The following is a 21,628-nucleotide window of genomic DNA, read 5'->3' as shown; positions in this document are numbered from 1 at the left end:
CCACGCCAACTCCTTGATCTGGGCCTCGGTTTCCCCACATACACCGTGAGAACTCAGAAGCGTCTCCTGCTCTGATATTTGCAAGCCCAGGGAAGCATGTCTGACAGGGACCGCCCACAGGCTGACACCCAACAGAGAGCACCCTGGCCCAGCCTCCAACCTCCACGTGACCCATAAACTCTCCTAGCTGAGCAAACACGTTTTATTGGGCCCGGGGACACTTCCTGGCCAGCCTGTTCCCATCCCTCATCCTGCTCGCACCTAGCCAGTTCCCCAGCGTGGCACCTCCCCAGGCCCCCCCGCCCACCCTTCAGCTCCGCTCTGCTCCCTGCCCCTTCCCCCCAACACCTGCGTCCCCGGCCTTAAGGAGGGTGGAGAGTTTCTTCTCTTATCAGCTCCTCCTCCCTGATTACACAGTAATTGGGAGCAGAATTCCCCGTAAGGACAGGTGGATGCCTTGTCAGCAGCCAGCCAACAGTTTACAGGTCAGACTGAAAGGGTTCCCTCGGTGCTATCTCGGGGGACACGTAAGGGGCCTACCAGCTGGGAAGAAACAGGACACCAAAAAGGACACCAAAAAGAAGGGAGAGTCACGCTGGGCCTGGACGCTCTGGAGAGGCTTGTGAAGTGAGGCCAGGGAAACCGGAAGGAAGGCCAGAGAAACCGGCACTCGGTCCAGCCCTGACACGGACAGCCAGCCTGCAGTGCTTGGAGACCCTTACCTAAGCCTGCACCTGCCAGACGGCAGAAGCCCAGGTGCTCTGGAAAGCCTATTTTGGAGTCCAGAAGCAGCAGAAATTGAAGTCCAAGAGGGTTTCTGGAAACACCTTTCAAGGCTGCAGGTGGCCCGGATCAGAGTTGGCCTCCTCAGGCCCAAAGGTGGCACTCCAGCCTTCCAGAAGCTGGCCAGAACCACCAGGCCAGGGCCACAAGCCAGAGAAAAGACAAACGTGGACGTTCCTCTTCCTTCCAGCTCTTTCGCTTAGACGGCAGTGACATCAGGGATCCCGACCTAGCCCAGGGATTTTGAAAGCAACTACCCCGGAGAAGACCTTTGGCAGTACAACCAAACCCAGCGTGGCCATGGCGGCTCCCGTGACATCAAGTCTGCAAGAGCTCTGAGCCCACGGGCCTGGGATACAGCCCACTCCAGCTCTCCCAATGTGACCTGCCTCCTGGGGGGGGGCAGTTAGAATAGCCCATGGGAGTCTGTGCGGAGACAGAATCGTGCTTGGATAATCTGACATGAGGCTCCCTGTGCTCCACCTCCGCTTGCCCTTTTGATTCCAGAAGTTCCAGGGGAGGAAGAACGCTACCCTCCACCAGCTTCGCCCTGGGCGCACACAAGGTCCCCTTCTGCCCCTCCTCACAGACACCCACTGAGTGCCCCAAGGCAAGCCCTGCCCTCTGCAGGGTATGGAGAGCAAAAGCTCGGGGTGCTGTGAGGCCCCCAGGAAGCTGGGACTGTCCTTCTCCATCGAGGAGATCTTGAAGAGGCCCACCGAGAGGAGCCATGTGGTCAGGTCGGAAAGGGCAGGTGGACAGGACACCGGGCCAGCAGCAGCTGTGAGCTCCGGACCAGAGAGGCCCCCGCAGGCCCAGCCGCAGGGTAAGTGTCTTCTGGTCATTTCTTTTCCATTCCCAGGGCCCCAAGAGCCAGCTGGGCAGGGAAAAGGTGCTCCATTTCCATAGAAGAAAGAGCCCCCAAAATTCAAAGAGAGGTCAGGTGCCGGGCCAGTCCCTTTCTGTCTAGCCAGGGCTTGGGTTTTTCAGAGGCAGACCCCAAGGTTCCATCAGCGGCAGAGGCAGGAACACGGGCTTGCTCCCATCAGCAGGCCACAGCTCAGAAGGCTGGCGTCCATTTATTCTCATGGCATCCCCGTGGCGGTAGGGGCTGTCCTGGAGTCTCCTCTTCCCTGACCGGAGAGAAGCATGATTATCGTAATTGACAGACGAGGAGACTTGGCTGCGAGAGAGACGAGGTGCAGGATGTCCCCACATCACACAGCTGGAGAGCAGGTCCAGGCTCTGCCTGTCCCCAACCACCTACCTGCTCAGTCCAACCCAGTCTTCTTCGGAAGCAGAGTCCAGCCCATACGTCTTCCCACAGCTGAAGCTGGGCCTTGGGATCGGCCCACCCCGATCCCCTTCCCAGGCCAGTGGCCCAGCCTGGGGCCTGTCCCCACACAACAATGATGAGGCAGACCTCACAGCTGTCCTTGAAACCAGTTTGAGGAAGGGCAACAAGGTGGACACATGCACGTGCTGCGAGGCAGGAATCCTCCTCCGTGTCACTCTCCAGCCTGCCCCGGACTGCGGCCTGCCCTTGGGAAGGTCCCTTTCTCTCTGGTCTCAGATTCACCCTTAGGGAATTGGTTGAGTGAGGGAAGAAGAAGGCAGCTAGGGTGGTCACGAGGGTCTGCTGGGGCCTGGTTGTCTGTGAGACTGGAGTATCTCACTCGTGGGGTCCCCAGTTCTCTCTGCTTTCAACCCCTTGAATCCAAGGACAGGCTGGAAAGGCAGCTCAAGGGAGCCCAGGATGCCTCCTCCTACCATCACCAAGCTCTGCTCCCTCCCCCAAGTTCAGTCTCCCAAGACAGGCTTGTGTTCAGTGCAGGCAAGGGGGAAACCCTGGAGGGCTGCCTGTCCCCTGGAGCGGAGTCTATCATGGGAAAAGGTTCAGCTTCATTTCTGGAAGCTCACTGATATCTTCCAGTGAGAAGAATGAGCAATAGAGTCTAACCTGACTCTCTCCTGCTGCAGCTACATGAAGTCTGCGAGTCCCCTCTCTGTCCTAGAGAGAGAGAGACGTGGGCAGGGGAAGAGGCAGAGAGGGAGAGAGAAGAAAGGAGAGGGGAGGTCCGATCCCCCCACCAGGGAAGCTTTCCTTCCTCTAGTCTGAAAATGGTGATGGCAAAAAGGGAGCCAGTCATTCTAAACCTCCCCCTGAAGATGCTGGCACTCTCCACGTCCGCTATCCTGTTGGACGAAGAACAGACCCTCTTGTAAGGGTTTGTCGAAATAGCACACATCAGGATGGGTAGTGCCTTGTGGCTCGCGCGGCACTCCCCTGGCTGTTTCCCACGGAACTGCCACAGTTGTGAGCCCCAACTTATAGATGAGGGACCCAAGAAGAGCAGTCACCCGCAGAAACCACGTGAGTGTTAGCGCTGGAACTGAACCCCGGTGGCCTGCGACGGTCCGCGCAGACTATTCCTGAATGCGGCTTAAATCTGTACATCTCCTGCCGCGAGCATTTCCAAAAGGCCAGTGAAGATCCTGCTGGTGGTTTCCAAAATGCGTTTGAGGACTATTTATGTCAACAGTTCTGCAATGATTCCTACCCTAACCTTCCATTTCTGACATGTGACACTGGTTATCCGTTTATGGTCACGATGGGAGGTTTTCTTTTAGAATGTATTTATTTATTTAGGTAAAACAAAAAGCCTACTTGGGAAAACGCTGAGCAGATAATATGGATGGGAGGTCACCGTGTCAGAAACCACAAAAGCAACTTGCAGACGTTGCCCATGAGCCAGAGACGTTGAGACGCTGGGCGTGGAGGATGGGGAGCCAGACTCCAGAAATCCGGCCTCTGAGAACCCGTCTGGTACTGCTAATTCACAGGAGGACCTCGGGCAAGCTGCTCCCCTCCCCCAGGCCCCTGTTTCCCCATCTGGAGCGTGAAAGAGCAGGACCAGAATATTCTTAAGGTCCCTCCCAGCTCAAACATGCCATGACTGATTCCATGGCAAACTAGTGGCTGAAAAGCCTCGGTGGTGTCACTCGTGGTCCTTTTCTGGCAGAGCCTTCCTCCCCGCAGAGAGGGGTGGAGGCTGTCCGTGCCAGGCAGGAGCAGGGTAGCCAGGAGCTGTGGGCAAGAGGACAAATGGCCTCCGCAGGATCTGTCCCCTCTTCCCCGCCCCAGCCCACCGCCGCCTTCCCAGGAATCTGCCTTCTGGCAAACTCTCCCAAATGACCCTGATATAGGTGGTCCGAGGACCACTCTTGGGGGAAGCTGAGGCCCAGGGAGGCGAATAGCTTGTTTTGAGCTACATATGTGCATGTGTGGGGCCAGCTCGGTCACCCAGGCCAGGACCAGCACCAGGCCTCTCTCACTTCTCATGGAGGTGACCCTCATAAGGGGTTGGACCCTCCCACATATCAAGCCAATGGAAAAATCCAAGAAGGTCTCCCTACTTGAAAGGATGCTGAGGCCAGCTGTCCACTCACTCCTGAGAGAGGCCGCCCCTCCACCGTCCAAGCCCAGGACCCTCCAAAGTCATGGGAGGACCAATCACAAGGAAGCCAGACCCGGGGAAAAGAGAGGGCATCTGTGCCACAGAGGACACTTTGCAGGGAAATCATGATGCCTGGGGCAAAGGGTAGGAAAAGATGAGGGAAAAAAGCCACTCCAATGGGTAACCAGGACAGGGCTTCTGGCTGTGGGGGGCTCAGCTCTGTTCTCATCCATCCTTGACCCATTCAGTCCCTCCCCAGATGACTGCTGGGTACTTAAGCCAGTGGGGCTGGACACTGAGGAGATAAACAAAGCCAACCCAGTGACCATCGCCCTGGAGCAGGGGTGGGGTCAGCAGCTTGAGAGTCCTGGTGACATCCCCTCCAGGCAGTACTTGTGTGGTAGAGCTGGCCATGGGTAGATGGCATCCTTGGGTTTTGAGGGAATCCTATTGCCATGGTCAGCAACGTTTTTCTGCAAAGGGCCACTGAACTCTGCCTTCACGAGGGAAAAGTCAACAATGTGTGACTTAGTGGGTGTGTTTGTGTTCCAGTACAACTTTATTTATAAAGCCAGGAGAGGGCCAATTGGCCTCAGGGTGCAATTGACCAACACTGAACCCCTTAGTGTGACAAAGTCCTTCACAGACCTGTCCTGCTGCCTTGAGCTCACCCTCCAGGTACACAGAGCAGCCTGACTTCTGATTTTTCCCTCCCTTTAAATGCCTCCACACCTTTGCCCTTCAAAACTTCTGCTCCTCCTCCCCTTCTCCTAGCTCTTTTCCCGTTTCTTTCTGCTCCTCTCCCACGCCCACCCCCTCCTTTCCTGGTCCTGTTGTGGCAAATCACCACCATAGACAGAGTGGCTTAAAACAACAGAAATTGACTCTTATCGGTCTGGAGGGCAGAAGTCTGAATGAGCCCCTGGTTTTCCTCTTTTTCTTCTCTCTTTCCCATCCTCCCTCCCCAATCACCCCAGTCTGGAACCCAAGGAAGCAGCGTTGCTCTGCTCCTGGTCCCAGGAATTGGGAATCCAGGCTCAGGCTTTGGCCAGACCCATGGGTATCTCATTGCCTTGTGATGAACAGCTCTGATACTCAGAGAGGTAGACCCAGGGGCTCCCATCAGAGCAGACAGGAGTGGTGCAGAAGGAGGAAAGCTAAAGCCTGGAGTGCCCCAGAAGAAGTATGGTTTTGATCACCCCTCAGCCTCTCTCAGTCCCTGCCACCAGAGCCTCACCCTAAGGAGACCATGGAGACACTCCTCTAGGGCATCGGGAGGCTGATTCTAGAATCGAGAACCTGGCTGAATGTTAAGCCCTGTAGCAGTATAGGGAAGAACAAGGCTTGGTCCCAGCTTGCAAAAAAGCATTGTCTTCCTGGGAGCTCCCGCAAAAAAAACAGACCAGAAGGAAAAATTGGAGCACAAGGGATTTATGTGGGACATGTAAGGACACAGCACAGAGGTAGTGAAATCACACAAAGAAGGCATGTGTGATTAAGCCAGTGACCACGGTGGGAAACTGAAGCTTAAATCCTTTGGGAAATGGAGCAACCATACTCCTCAGAATTATCTGAGCTTTTGAGTGCAGAAATACACATCCTGGCAGTCGGAAGTTGATCTAGAGCACAGAAAGCTCTGAGGGTTACAAGCAGGGCACTGACAACACTACTCTAATGATAGGACACAGAACATCAGAACCAGGAGAAATCAGAGCAGACAGAGGACACACAAAGCCCTGGCTGTCATTTAAATTTGATTTATCCATTGTAGTCCTCATCCAGGCAAGCCTCAAAGAGTGACTAAAATCCACCGAGTGGCTGGCATATCTACTGCTGCACAAGGAATTATCCCCTCACTCAGTAGCTTAAAATAACAATACACATTAATTGTCTCACTCAGAGTCTGTGGACCAGGAATTTGGGAGTGACTCCACTGAGGAGCTCTGGCTCAGGGTCCCTCATGGGATTGCAGGAAAGATGTCGTATGGGCCTGCAGCCTCCTGAAGGCTGAGCCAGAATAAAGGATCGGCTTCCAAGGTAGGCACTCCACGGCTGGTGAGTTGGTGGCAGCTCAGTCGGCTGACCAGGAGACCTCAGTTTCTTCCTATGCAGGGCTCTCCCCCTCCCACTACCGTGTCCTTCCAACTGGAGGGGTCGCAAAAGGGTGTCTTTACGTCCTTTTTACGTCCTTTTGTGTTCTTTTACGACCCAGCCTGAGAAACTTGCAAGCAGCGGTCCCGTTGCATTCCCTTTGCTCTGTGAGCAACTGAGTAGGGCCATGTTAAAGATGAAAAAAATTCCTGGGTTGAGAGCCATCCAAGAATTTGCAAACATATCTTAAAGCCACCAGAGGTGCTTAGTTGGGAATGGGACCATGTAGAGAACAAAACACAAGCCCAGCCTCTGCCCGCACAAAGCTTCTAGTCTAGTAGGGACGACAAAGAGCCATCTGATTATCGTAAGTGAAAGCAGAATGACAGCTGTGCTAAGTGCCAGGGAGAAGGTGACATGGTTCTGAGGGCCTATGCCTCGAGACATTTAGTCTGCCAGCAAAGGCTTCCAGACAAGCCCATGGTTGAGTGCAGTCTGAACACTGAGTGGGGGGAAGGTGGATCCCCCCATTCCATGCAGAGGGAGTCCCCAAGGCAAGGACTTGGTGTTAAACAAGATGTTCAAGGGAGCAAGGTGAGGGCTGAGAGCTGGAAAGGAGCCCAGCCACGCTGGACCATCAAGGACATTTCTGCTTTGTATCCCAAAAGGAATGAAGAGCCACCATAGATTTTTATGAGCAAAAGGTGCAATGATTATATGAATGAGAACTCTCCGTTCCAAATGACAAAAACCATCGGGTTCGCTGAAATAGAGAAGGAAATGTGTTGCTTTGAGGAACATTAAGAAGTAGTTCTTCATACTGAGCCAAGGGACGGGCAGGATCATAAGCGGGCTTCAGCCATGATGAGAGCCAGGATCAACACCACCATATCCATCCAACGGCTTCTCTGCACCTGCTCAACTTTTCTCCTTCCCAGTGACACCCAATCACTCTGAGAGTTTTATCAGCCTCCAGCGACTTCCCACAAGTTCTCTAAAGTCCCACGTCCAGGAGTCCCAGAGGAAGGACCCATTGGCCGGGCCTGAGTGAGAAACTCACCTCCAGACCAGTCAGCCGAGGCCGGAGTGGGGAGCCGAGAGAAGGGGGTGTGTTTGGGCCATGTCTGGAGGCTTCTTCTTGCTGATCCTCATCTTCCCTCACACTGTTCTATGCTGGGATGATGGTTTCTCACTTCAGGGCCCTTATAAGCCTTCATAGGTCATCTTCAGTCTCCAGACCTAGAACTCTCTTAAGTGTTTCTGTTTGTCTCTGCTCTTTAATCAATGGGGTGTTCCCAAAGAGCTTTGCCTCCCCAGATGCCCCTCAGAAGGTAGCAGTTGTTAACCCATTTTCGGCTAGAAACCGCTTTCCCTGCCATTTACAGGGCCCATGGCTTTGCACACCTCTCATCTGAGCACCCTGCAGCCCTGCACTTGGGTTGGCCATGAAGAGAACAGTGAACTTCCTCACCCATGCTTGGCGGGAAGGGTAACTAAATATGGTCTCCCTAGCCTAGGAGCTAGTTCTGTGACACTTCCTGTGTCCCAGCATGAAACACGCCCCGGCTGCACAGCCTGTGAGGTCCAACTACGCCCCGGCATTGCCACTAGTACAGATCGGAAAGAAATGGCCACAGGAGGGGAGGACGCATATGCACGCTCTGAAAGCCCGTGAAAATAGCCCCTTGCCGCCCCAGATCTCAGTACTCGCACCATCCCCCTCCATGTGTGAGTCTCACCAGACCTACACACGCTGTCACGAGAGTCACACCATGACACAGAGAGACCCTGTGAACCTGACCGTGTGTTCCGAGAACAAGGACAAGGGAATAATGAACCGTCTGAGGCCTTCCAGGAGGGCTTCAGAGAGGAGGTGACCTCTGAGATGGAGTCAGGCAGAGAAGGGGAGAGGACATGGCAGGCAGAGGGAAGCACGTGCGGCAAACCCGAGGGAGAAAAAGGAGTTGAGAAACAGGGAAATCCAGCGTGGCTGGCGTCGAAAAATCCTGGAGCAATGGCAGAGAGGGGATGGGAGATCAGGAGACTGAAGGTCAAGTGCGCCAAGCCGGGAACTTTGACCCTTATTTACGTACATCAGCATCTTTAAAACCTGTGTTTGGAGGAGTGGCGGGCTTCCAGAGATGCAGGGCCACAGCTGCCTCGGACAAAGGGGAGCCAAGCAAGCTGCCTGCACTCCAGGGGCTCCCACATGCATCAACAAAGGAGCTCTGCCGCTATCTGTTGTGTGGGGCTCCCCACACAATTCCCTTTAAACAAAGGGCACACCTGCTTTAAAAAAAAAAAAAAAAAAAGATATACAAATGGAAAGTGCAGGGGTGTGGGTGTGTGTGTGTGTGCACATTGGCTGAGATCTATACACAAAAAGCATGAGAGTAAGTCTGTGCACAAGAAAACTAACAACCCTGCTCTGCTGAGAGAGCCCTCGCAGGCCCTCCCTGGCCGTCGGCAAATCTCCACCAAGAGGCTTCCCAGTGGTCTTCAGGCCAGTTGTCGCCCTTAGTGATTTCTTTATTTTCGTGTCTTCCCTCCCTGGCTGAATTCTCTTTGATGTTTTTTATTCATGGAAATAATCCATGTATATTATCGAAAAATAGAAAACACAGTTAGACAAAAAGAAGGTGAAAAATGTAGCTGTAACTCTACCATCTCATGGTCTAGCATTAACCACCATTAACATTTGGATAGAAAGATACGTAAGCACAAAGAGAAAAGCTAAGAGAGATTTTTGTTTTTACAAATGCAGAGGCTGATGGTGCAAGCCAAAAGTGCTCTTTACTTAAATTTATTTAAAAAAAAAAAAAGGGGGCTGTTTCTACAGAGATTCACAACAGACCTTGCAGAGAAGGAAGGATTGGATTGATTTGAGCTTGAATAGATGAGTATCTGGTGATGTGTCATTTGGTGATGAGTATTCACCAGACAAAGAAAGAAGACAAGTATTCTAGGCAGGGGGAGCTGTGAGACCAGGCACCTAGAGAATAAAAGGGCATGACCAATTTGTGGAATCTAGAAATGATCAGGTGGAAAGAAGATGATTCGGGAAAGGGTGGACTTGAGGAGCCTTGAATGCCATGCCGAGGAGTTTTCCTTGTATGCTATGAGCACCAGGGGAACTGTAGGAAGTTCATGACCAGGCTAGCAAGAAAAGCCCAGCCCAGGTCTACCCTGGCAGGCTTCTGCCTTGTACCCTGCCCATCATGTCCAGGCAGTGTCCCCAGCCTGCAGAAAGGCTCCAAAGTGTGCCCTGGATCCCCTCCATGCTGCATCCACTGAACAAAGTCCATTTCCAGAACCTTCCTCCAGTGGCAAAGCCCCCCAGGGCCTTTAGCTGAGCAGCCAGGACCAATTAGCAGACCGAGGAGAAAGAGCAATCAGGGGAGGGAGCCGAGCGCAGAGAAACATCGGTTTATAATTAGGTGGCCTAATCACCTGTGTAAATTGTGTATTTCTTATGATCGATGTGCTAAACGGCTCAGGTTTAATTAAGTTCTGCTGACTCGTTCTCTTTGAAGACCCACTGAAGTGTGATTCACAGCTCACACAGTTAATAACAGGGAGAGGAGAAACTTGAAAGGGGCAGCAGTTTTTGCCACCTTCTTCCACCCTCTCCCCGCCCATCCTCTGCCCTGCCCTGGTGCCCTTGGCCCACCGCAGTGGGTGGGCTGCACTGTGGCCACCGGCTCCTCAGCTTCCATGCCAAGAACATGGTCAGGAGATGCTGGGCCTGGACAGGAGCTTAAAGATTTTATCACTCCCAATCCAGTGCTCCTTCCAGAGCTGGGAAAAGGGGACCCAGTGACCCCATCAACCTCCCCTCTGGAGCGTTTGGGACATCCCAGTCCTTCCTGATGATCAAGAACCTCATCCAGTGCCTAGGACACTCTCACAGTGAGCTCCTATTTCCAGCGTCTCATTGAATGAGGTTCCTTCTGGTTCCAAAATTCCATAGGCCAAGTTCTGTGTTCTACATTCTTCTCTGCTCCATATCAGTCCATGCTGTTCTGACTTTTCTCACCTGCCGCCTCTCCCTTATCATCCACTGTGGTCTGTAACCCATGCCTGCCTCGCTGGTGCCTCCCACCCCTTTCCTGGAGCAGCTTCCACCAGCATCTGGAGGGAAAACTAAAGAGTGGCCTTTCATCTCTCCTTAGTCAGCCTCTCAGATACTTCTCAGAGATGTGGGCCTGGCAAGTCCACCCTTCTTCTTGTTTACCCTAAACTTCCCATTTCCCCAATGCCATCAGAATTGGTGCCCCAAGAAGCTGAATTTTTATTTATTTTATTTTATTTTATTTTATTTAAATAACCACATGGAGATGGTAGCTACCATCCTAAACATGGCAAACCTAAGGAGCTAAACTTTTTTTTTTAATTTTTTATTTTTTATAAACATATAATATATTTTTTAAGGAGCTAAACTTTTAACAAAGTCTTGCCTCTGGTCCAAACCTGTTTTCCTGAAGCCAGGTCCAAGTCTATCTGACTTCTCCCATACTGCTCTTCTGGTTCAGTCTCATGAATTAAATTTCAGGGGGCCCCAGTCACTGGGAGTGATCTCAGCCCCAGGACCCCTCCATCCCTACCACTCCTTTTTATAGTCCTCCAATTTGAGGCCATTCAGTCTAGACTAACATCACAAAAAGGGCTGGGGGACAATCAGTGTTGACTATGGGCACTCCAAGAACCCACAGTCAGACTTGAGAAAGAAGCTTTGGCACCCTGAGTCCTGCAAGGTGGTGGGTTTGAGGCTCAGCCTCTATCTCTTCAGTGGTGTGGATTTGGGATGTGTCTGTTTATCCCCTGGAGAAGTCACTAGAGCCATTGGACACACACACATGCACACACACACACACATCCATTACCATCATCATCACTATCATCAACATCATCATCATCACCATCATCACCACAATCATCACTATCACCATTACCATCATCACCAGCATCATCATCACCACCACCAACATCCTCATTGTCACCATCATCACCATCATCAACACCATCATGACCACCACCATCACCATCATCACCATCATCACCATCACTACCATCATCACCACCATCATCACCATCACTACCATCATCACCACCATCATCATCATCACCATCATTATCACCATCACCATCATCACCATATCATCACCATCATTTCTCAAAGACAAACATCTGAGAATGTGTAGCTCAGAACTAATATGAAAACATATTTTTCTTTTTTTTTAATATTTTATTTATTTATTTGACAGAAAGAGATCACAGGTAGGCAGAGAGGCAGACAGGGCAGGGAGGTGGGGAGCAGGCTCCCTGCTGAGCAGAGAGCCCGATGCAGGACTCAATCCTAGGACCCCGAGATCATGACCCGAGCTGAAGGCAGAGCCTTTAACCCACTGAGCCACCCAGGCGCCGCTGAAAATGTATTCTTCTAACTGACCAGCAATTTGCCAGACGACCCACTCTCCACAAAGTCAGAGGTCACTTATTATGCAGAAAAGAAGTAGATCCTTTCTTTCTCCAAATTATGCCCTCCAGTCCTGCCAGAAATAGGGAAAAGCCACATGTATCTTAAAAGTTTCTCCTTTAGTTACACAAATGGAAGCATTGAAAAAATTATTCTATTAAGGAGTCTATTTTTAGTCATAAACCCTGTTTGCCTAAATTTCCTTCTGGAGAGAATGGAGAAGGTGGCTTCTTTTTCTCATCATCTACATTGTTTCTAATCCTCTCTTCTCCATGATGCTTGCTTTCCCATGTTCTGGTTCTGCACCCTACATTCTCTGTCCAGGATCCCCCATTCCATAGCTCTGTACTCCCAGAAGAATCCTAACTCCAAACTGTCCCAGACAGTTTACCCAGGAGACCTGGAATCTTCCATCCTGTGAAATTTTTTTTTTTTTTGCAATGTCCTATAGAACTGCACAGTATTACTATCACCTAAAATGCTGGCCTTGTGATTGAATGAGCGTGATATTGTCGACATGGCGTGTTCGTTTTTGTACTCCTGCAGATAGGCCCCCAGTGCCTACAAGATGCTGGGCACAAAGGACATGTTCCTTAAGACTCAGCAACGGGTTAACATTGCCATCTCTCTCTGTATCAATTGTTACTGGCTTCAGTTCTACCCTTAAACACACTGCTAGCTCTAAACATAGAATAAATATCTCTTCTTAAAAATTTTTAAAAAGAAGATAGACCTGGGAGGGCAAAAGAGATAGGGAAGGAGCTCTCTCAAGTCCAATCAGGTGGTTCACAGTCCAAGAGCTTATTCTAGCAAATGATAATGTTTGAAACCTCACTGTCTGTGACTTCCAAGAAGCTCCCAAGAGTTATCGAAATGAGTCAAAGTCCTCTGAGGGAAGAGAAAATAATTAACAACAAGCTTGAGGGGTAACAGAGAGGGATGAGACCAAAGGCAGACTATGAGATGCCATTTCTACCACAGAGGTCAATGGGCCTGGTTAATCCCAGAGATTGAGGAGTAGCTTCAGCTGTAGGAGTAGCTTCTCCTCTCTGGCCCTCGCCTTCCACCAAATGGTTCCCTGGGCAGGCCCAAGGCAAGGTGTTTTAAGTCATCCAACCTCCACCTGAAGAGAAAGAGAATTATAGGATGTCAGGATGTATTTGGCCTGCTCTCTTCACCCATTGCACAGATGGGGAGACTGAGGCCCAGAATGTAAATGAAATGTGGCCCAAGTTGTAGAATTCAGGAATAGAGCTCAGGTCTCCTGATGTACAGTTCAGTGGGTTTCCTTCTAACAAATATTAGGATAAATAACAAGTGTGCACACACACCACACACACACACAAAGCACACATGCACACATACCACACATACACATACACATATACACACACCACACATGCATGCACACACACACACACTCTTCGGTTGTTAAACAATCACAACTAAGATCCACTCTTCACCCAATGTCTACTCCAATTCATAGCCTGTAGTGCTTTTACATCGTCTTTTGAGGGGGTGAGGAGGAAGGTGAGCTGCGTGCGAGAAAGGAGACCTCAGGAAGATTTCAGATCCCCACCCTCCTTTTTAGTCATCCCATCTGGCCTGTGACATCTGACATTGATCCCCAAAAGTGAAGGGGGTTTGGGGAGGGGTGGTTCTACCTTTCCCACAGTTCCTAGAATTACATCATGTAGACTTTGTTTGAAGTAAAACTAAGTTGTAGCCCTGTCCTCGGAAGTGCATGGTCAGGAAAACAAACCCACTACCACCTGATTCCATCCTTCCTCCACCATCTGTGACCCTTGTCCCCTTCACGACGTACAGGGAAGGCTGCACATGGGAGATCTTCCTTAGGCTTCATGCTTCCCTGGTCCTTCTCCAGAGCAGCTGTCCCAAAGCCCTTCTTCATCCCTCCTGCCCTGACCCCTTCACCTCACTCACTCTCTGGTGGAGACCCGACTTCTGGTTCACCTGCCCCGAAACTCACCTGGTACCCTCACCTGTATAGCGAGTGTCTCTGCCAAGTCTCTCCCACAGCTGTCCCTTCCAGCGCCCCTCCAGAGCCGTCTCTCTCCCCTCAGTCTCCTGACATGCTCCACGCTACTGTCTGAAACTTCTCCCCAGCCTCCCCCGCCACCTTCTAACACCTTCTCAATATATGAATTCTTCTCCTACTTACTGCTGTCACTTCTCCCCAACCACTCACGCCTTAATCCACTTTCATTCAACCTATATTTGTCAAAGTCTCTAGGAAGTGTCAGACGCCACACTGGGTATGTTTGGGCTACTGCAAACATAGGTCCTCATTCCTTGGCTTCTGCCATCATATTTCTACCCAAGTAGTTTTGCTCTGACCTTCAGTGTCCTCCTAAATGCCAAATTCAGGACCACATGCCTCACATCCATCTTAGAACAAAACAAGCTAAATAAACATGCACGCATGAATGCAGGCCAAGGTCAAGGTCAAGGTCCAACATCACACCAGGCACGTAATAGGTGTTTGATGAACACACTGATATTTTCTGACTTTTCTTCCTCTTCTCCCTCACTTGTTTTTAATTCTACGGACACTCCTTTCTTTCCAAAGCTCTCTTTCCCCCTGTTTCCTTGGGCACTGTTTGGGTCTGAGCTTCCTCTGGCTCAGATCAGCTTCCCCAGAAAACAGACTGATATAGAGATTTGCTGGAGAACATTTACTGGGGGCTTTTCATGATGCTATCCTGTCCTTTCTGTTTTAATCCTGGGAACATACACTCTCTCTCCAGTTAGCAACTGCCATTCTTCCTCCACGTGCCCAGCACACCTTTGTGGACTTGTCTGCAGTGGCTGCCTCCCCTCCGCCCCCTTTCACTGCCCACTGAGCCCTCACAGCCTGTTCCACGGGACTGCTATGACCCTTCTCTGTCTCTGTTATAACTAATCTATCCCCAGCATTGGCACAGCTGAGCCTCTTACTTGAGCTTCATCACTGGATGTCCTCCTTTTCCTCCTGTCTCTGGGACCTGCCCATTGTGGTGTCCTTCACTGATTTCTCTCGGCTCCCTTACGGGCTGCTGAGCCTCTGCTTAGTGGATGGTCCAGGCTTACCCTCCACTTTTCTCTACATCCCTTCCTGCCTGAGTAACCTCAGCCAAATATACACTGACCCTTCCCAGATTTGAACCACAGTCCTGAGACCCACTTTGAGCTCCAAACATATATTCATCTGCCTACTCGGGAGTTGTTTTGAATACCCAATAGGCATTTCAAAATTTATCGTGTCCCAGCAGAATAGCTGATTCCCCATCACACACACACACATGCACAGACCTGGCTTCCCGGGCCTGTGTTAGGACCAGTGTAGCTGCCTACAGTACTGCACAGAGGCCTAACACTTGGGGATTTAATGCTCATGGTCATCTTGAAACTCTTAATAATTTTACGTGTGAAACAGTGCTTTGTAAGTGAAGTTCAGTGGGACCAGAAAGCAAGCACTAGGGCCCTGAAGCCTTGACTCAATGCTCAGTGCCCCTCCTCCCACCACCCTTCCTTCCCAGCATGGGCTCTATCTAGGCCACTTGTTTCCCCATCCCTACCCAGTGACGGATACTTCCTCCATCCTGTGTGATTCCAGTGATGGGAGGGATTTCAGGGTATGGATGGGAGGAGGCTCAAGTTCAAGTACATGTACCCTGGTGCCAAGTCAATGGGTGGGTTCTGGTCCCTGTAAGGTTTCACCCTATTAGTAACCCTGTGCCCAAGGGAGCATGACCTTACATGGCAAATTTAAAAACCTAAGCAAACAACAACAACAAAAAACCACACTGACAGGTCAAGAGAGACTGCAGAAGAAAATGAAAAGCTTTTTTTTCCTGCTTTTTGAACAAGAGCACCACGTTTTCCTTTACATTAGGCCCCAGAGATTACGTAGTCAACTCCACATGGACACAAGGCTGGACAGTTAGATTGGAAACAGGTTGTAAGGGACTGACTGCTGTGGAGTTCAGTTTTTACTTTGTAGACCAAGGCTGGCAAGTTTTTCCTGTGAAGGACCAGATGGTAATTATTTTAGGCTTTGCAGGCCATATGGGTACTGTTGCAACTACTCAGAGCTGCTTGCGAAAGCAGCCATAGACAATACATAAACCAATGGGAGGGCTGTGTTCCAATAAAACTTTATTTACAAAAACAAACAGCGGGCCATATTTGACCCTCAGGCTACAGTTTGCCATGCCCTGTTGTAGACAAAGGCAAGTCATTGAAGGCATCCGGACACCAAAAAGGACAATCATGGGAGTTTCTAGAAAGTTATCTTGACCCCACTGTTTAAGATAGATCAGAGAGCTGGACCTAGGGACAGGATTTCTATTGAAAAATATTGCAAAATTCTGAGCAGAGGAGCCAGTGCCCAAGACTCTGTAGTGCAGCAGGGGTTGAAAGAGTGAAATCAAGTAACACAAAAGCCTCATGAGGGTGCCAACAGCAAGATCACTAACCCAACTTGAGCCCTCTTCCATCCAGAGGAAAGAAAGAGCAAGCGAAGGGTCCGAACCACCTTCACCTCTGAGCAGCTGCATGAACTGGAGAAGATCTTCCACTTCACCCACTACCCGGACGTCCACATCCGCAACCAGCTGGCAGCCAGGATCAACCTCCCAGAAGCTCGGGTGCAGGTACAGCTGTCAGCCCCACTCTCAGCCCCCAACCTCAATGCTTTGGGGTCCATGGGTGAGACCCTGTGGATCATGAACCCTCCAGGGCTGCCGCATCTGAAATTTCCCTGCAGTCACATTTGCCAAATATTATTTCCAGGAAATGAGGTCACCGTAGTTACAAGGTGGTGCCTGTCTCTGGGAGGTGGAAATAGAGCAGGGTGACATCAGTGATGGCCATCGGTATCTGCTTCCTGCCTTCCCTCTCCCCCTGGCTGTAGTTCCAGAACATCGTTCACCGTGTAGCCCCATTCACAAAATAGTTCTTGACAATCTAGACCAGTGGTCAGCAAAGACCAGTGACCTTTTTCTGTAGAAGGCCAGATGGTAATTATGCTGGGTTTTGTGAAGCCATACGGTCACTGTGTAAAACATTATTGATGAGCTCTACAATTTGAATTTTGTATAATTTGCACGTGTCGCAAATATTCTTCTTTCTATCTTTTCTCCCAACCATTTAAAAACGTGAAAGCCATGCTTAGCTCACGGGCCATACAAAAACTGGTAGGAAGGCCAGGTTTATCCTGCCGGCCTTAGTTTGCCAACCCCTGATCCAGACCCCATAGGTGTCACTTTGAAGGCAACGTAGAGAAGTGGAAAGGGCCATCCATGGTCCGAGATCTACCTAATCGAGAATCTGTCATTTGTTCCCCTTGGAGTGTCTGTGGTTAGAGATATAGTTGCCCCTTGTCATTTACCAGGGGCATGTCCTGCCTCTTTGCACACTCCCAATTTTGCAAGTACCCCCCTAGCAAATCCAAAGCCAATTGTGACACTGCTGGCTGGCTCTAAAACACTTCTCTACATCACTTTTTTTCCTTTTTCAATCAAATATGATGGACTCATTCCAAATTCAAAAATCTGAGCTAGGGCCCAGGTCAACATTTTACTCTTGATTTTATCTCATCCCACTTTGCTTCTGGCTACGGACCACGGCCGCTTCAGACTTCTCCCTTTCCCTTCCCACTTAGAATCAGTCAGGAGCTGCATGGACAGCGCCTGCAGGCGCTGTGAAGCTCCCTCAGCAGAAGGGCCAAGGACAAATGCCCACATGTCAGGGACAGCCAGGGCACCCGTGAAGACAGGGAGCTGCCAATATTCAACCTATAGACGCCAAGGGGCCCACCGGGGTTGCGAGCCCATGACCTACCAGCAGGAAGCAGCCCATGGAGGAGTTTTATTTGATCTGCACAGCATTTTCAATCTCTAAAAATTGAGATTTCCGCCTTAGATACTGGGAGAGCCTGCAAGGCCAGGCTTGCATTTCTACAGGATCCCTGCTGGCTGAAGCTGAGACACTGCGCCCTCCAGGCTCTGTTCCCCCACAGACCCCACCGCCCCTCTTTATATGGCATCCAGCTGCTCCACTCGGGCTGGAGTCCCCAGCCCCGCAGGCACTGAAGGTTCTGATCTCTGGTCCCCTCTCAGAGGGCAAACCTCCTGAGCCAAGGAAATCCTGATGCTGTGGAGCTTTCTAAACTGTAAAGAGCCAGTCCCTGGGAAAGCATCAGGATCATGCTTTTGTGGGGAAGGTAACTGGGTGGAGAAAAACCCTGCGGCTGATCTCCAACCTGGTTTTCGCCCACCCCAGATCTGGTTCCAGAACCAGCGTGCCAAGTGGCGGAAGCAGAAGACCGGCAGCCCTGGGGCTCCACAGACGCTGAGTGAGGCCAGCTTGGCCCCGGCCATGAACCCGGACAAGGCCGTGAGTGGCTGAGGCACCCTGGGTGGCGGTGGGGGGCCCTGTCTGCAGGAACGTCCCACCCAGACACAGAAGCGAGGAACTCCAGGGGCTCTGTGTACAGTAGAGGGTACAAGGGAGGCTCTTCCAGAAAGAGCACAGCCTAGACTGCTCTGGATGTCTGTGGGACATGGGACAAGCCGCTGCCCCTCTCAGTCCCCACGTCCTCATCTCTTGGGTGACAATCACTGCACCTCTCCTTCCAGCGTGGACAGGCTTGTATTACTGGGCAGAACTTCAGAGTTTCAGAACCAAGCAGGCAGGGAGTAAGGGGCAGTGCCCAGAGGTTGAGCAAGTAGGCTCTGGAGTCAGAATGCCCAGGTTCAAATCTCAGCTCTGCACTTACCAGCAGTGTGGCCCAGAAGAGTCACTTTGCCCCTCCAAGGAGAGTAGTTATTCGTTGAGGGTGAAATTGCTGAGACATGAAAGGCCTTGGCACCTAGGACGTGCACTCTGAGCATGGGCTGTCCGTGGGGTCCACGCGTGTGGGACAGTGTGTCAGACACAAAACGGCGGGCAACCAGCAGTACACAACATAGACGGTCCTGTGGTCCGAGGTTTGTGTATGCCCTCCGTGATGCTATGAGGTAGGATGTCTTTACTTCTCCATGTTTTGCTAATGCAGAAACTGGGCACCGAGAAGTAAAGTGACTTTCTCACCTCAAGCAAGTCCTATAAATGCCAGGATTAGGACTGGGTTTCCTGGCCCCCGGGGCACACATTTGTCCCCGACATTGTCCCCTACCCACCCTGAGTTACCCAAGTCCTGAGGGAAAGTTTGCGAAGCCGCGGGACAGCTCCAGGTGAAGCCTAGGACTCACTTCTCACCTTACCTTCCCCTTGTGACAGGGTCCCAGGCTGCCGCCCTCCACTCAGCCCCTGCTGGCCCTCCCCACCGGGTGCTATCCACCAGCTCCCGGTCAGCGGGTCTCTGCCTGGTGCCCCGGCCAGATCACCCTCCTGCCATGCCACCTGTGGGAGATGCAGCCTCTCCTAGGCCCTCTCATCCAGCAGACCTGCGTCCCTGCTCCGTGCTGCCTTCCACCTGCGAACCCCAAATGGAACAGCCTCTGTGCCACCTCCACATAGAGATTGAATCCCATCTCGCCAATGGAGCCACTCTCCCTCTCCAGGTCAAGACAGGAGGCAGGAGGGTGCCCAGGCCTCTGGAGGAATCCACCTCACCATCCAAAGAAGGCCCATGGCCCAGAAAGCCTCTCTGAGCACATCCGGAGGAAGGTTGCTTCGGACTCAGTAGTAAAACGAGCAATACAGGAACTCTTGTGGCTCCTCCCAAGGTTGCCCTCTTGGCTCAGGAGACAGAGGCTGGGTGAGAACCCCAGATGAGTTCTGGACCAAGGAGGGCATTATCTTGCATTCCTTTCTCCTCTAACCCGCTGTGTGACCTCCAGCTGGTTACTTACCACCTCTGGACCTCATCTCTAACACAGGCATTTGAATAGGTGACCCCCAAGGGCCCTTCTGGCTCTTCCTCTGGTGAGGTGAACCATGGCAAGAAGAGAGGCAGAGAGGAGGCCAAGGAGGGGTCTCCAAGGAATGTCTCTTCATTCATTCATGACACATGTATTGAGCACCTACTGAGTACTCTATAAATAGAACTCTGCAGGAACGTCCCACCCAGACACAGAAGCGAAGAACCCCAGGGGCTCTGTGTACAGTAGAGGGTACAAGGGAGGCTCTTCCAGAAAGAGCACAGCCACAAACAACAGAGGCTCGGCCCCCAGGAGTTCAGTCCAGTTGGCCCAAGGGGTTGTGCTAAGCTTCCCCTGCAAGCAGAATGTGTACTCGGTGACCTTGCCGTTGGCCCAGTGACCTTGCCATTGGCCCATGCCTAACAAATTCTGTAGGGCTTTGATGTGAATGCACTAAGTGGGAGAGAAATAAAGGGAAAGTTTTTTTTAAAATTAAAACAAAATGTAGTGTCTTTTGGTTATCCTGCTGGACTGGGGAGGGATGTTGCATTTCTGGTCTGAATAAAGAATACGACAGTGAACTTTTTCCAGAGTTTATTTCCCAGGACTAATGCAAGGGCCCAGCTAGCAGGCCAGCCTCCCTCCGTTGTAAGGAGCCTAAGGATTCTGCGGATTCCTTGCAGCAAGACCTTGGGCAAATCACATGCCCAGTCTGAGCCTCAGTTTCCACATCTGTAAAACAGAGGTAGTAAGCCCCACCCTACTTTTCTCGAAGAGCAGTTGGGAGGCTCTGAAAGGAGAGAAAGTGCTCCACCAAGTGTGAGGCTGGGCCCGCTGTTGTCCCCAGATCCCACCCAGAAGGGAGATGCTTTAGGTCCCAGCCGTGGAATACGCCACCCCAACTTTCCCTGAGGCCTGAGCCCTGCCGAGAAGTCCCCTATGGCAGAGGAGAGGGTTTCCTCCTAACTGGGCAGTTAGGCTCCTCCTAACTGGGCAGGCTGGACTGCCACCTCCTCCTTCTCACCTGTAAACTGGAAGGCCTCCACACCAGTTCTGCCCTCAAGCACGCAATATACCCAAATCCAACTACAGCCCGCAAACAGGACTGTGCTTTGTAAACTGAGAAGTGCGGAATCGCTCAGAGCCCGTGAAGGTCATCACTGACAGACACCTAGTCTCCAGCAAGCTCAGGAGGAAAGGAGGCGACCAAGGGCTGGGGGAGCACAAGAGCCGATTTAACAGAGGGTGAGCCTGGTGTTCATGCAGACACCACCACAGTGACTGGGGGCAGGGGACATCTGCTTCCCAGCCGTCTCTCTCTGTCCCCTGAGGGCATCCTGTGGGTGCACCCTAGCCTGGCTGTGACCTCTCTGCTCTGGTGCTACATTCCATCCCTTGCCGGGGTTTACCCCACCTCCTCTGCAGAGGGACCCCCTCAAATTATGAATGCCTCCAGGCCCGCTCTCGGAAGCAGTGGGAAAAATGGACAGTCCCCCTGCCCCTCTGGGGTCATGGAAACCCTAGGCCAGGCAGGGGACTCTCCTTCTAGACCTCCTGCAGCCATTTCCGAGGCCCTGGCTACATGAGGGTCACAGACAAGATAGCAGATGGCCCACCTTCCAGATGGAATGGAAAAGTACGGCTGGCTCAGCTCTGGGCTCCATGTGTAAGTCTGGGTGCTCCAAAGAGACAGAGCTGCATGTCTGTCTTTTTTTCCTTAGAAGGAGGAGTTGGCCTCATGGTTATGGAGACTGAGAAGCCCCTTGATCTGCAGTCCCCAAGCCAAAGACCTAGGAAAGAGCAGACGGCACAAGCCCCAGTCGGAGTCCGAAGGCAGGAGGAGACCAAAGTCTCAGCTCCGAGGCAGGAGGAGAGCTGGTTCTCCCTTCCGCCACCTTTTCGTTCCATTCGGGCCTCATGTTCCCCCACCCTGGGTAGAGCGATCCTGGGTA

The 21,628-nt window shown here is 51.6% G+C and overlaps 1 protein-coding gene across 1 annotated transcript; it reads left to right on the top strand.

Annotated features, from left to right (window-relative positions):
• Positions 1-1,405: 1,405 nt before the first annotated feature.
• ISX (intestine specific homeobox) lies at positions 1,406-19,332 on the top strand (the record flags this gene model as incomplete). The annotated part of the gene is made up of 4 exons (XM_082740530.1): positions 1,406-1,609; positions 16,312-16,463; positions 18,094-18,207; positions 19,093-19,332. The coding sequence occupies exons 1-4, from the start codon at positions 1,417-1,419 to the stop codon at positions 19,330-19,332; spliced, it is 699 nt and encodes a 232-aa protein (XP_082596656.1). The 5' UTR covers positions 1,406-1,416.
• Between the last annotated feature and the right edge of the window lie 2,296 nt (positions 19,333-21,628).

The sequence above is a fragment of the Mustela nivalis genome, assembly GCF_964662115.1.
Source record: "Mustela nivalis genome assembly, chromosome: 7".
Taxonomy (NCBI): Eukaryota; Metazoa; Chordata; class Mammalia; order Carnivora; family Mustelidae; genus Mustela; species Mustela nivalis.
The sequence above is the reverse complement of the archived record's forward strand: the minus strand, read 5'-3'. Positions and strand labels throughout refer to the sequence as shown.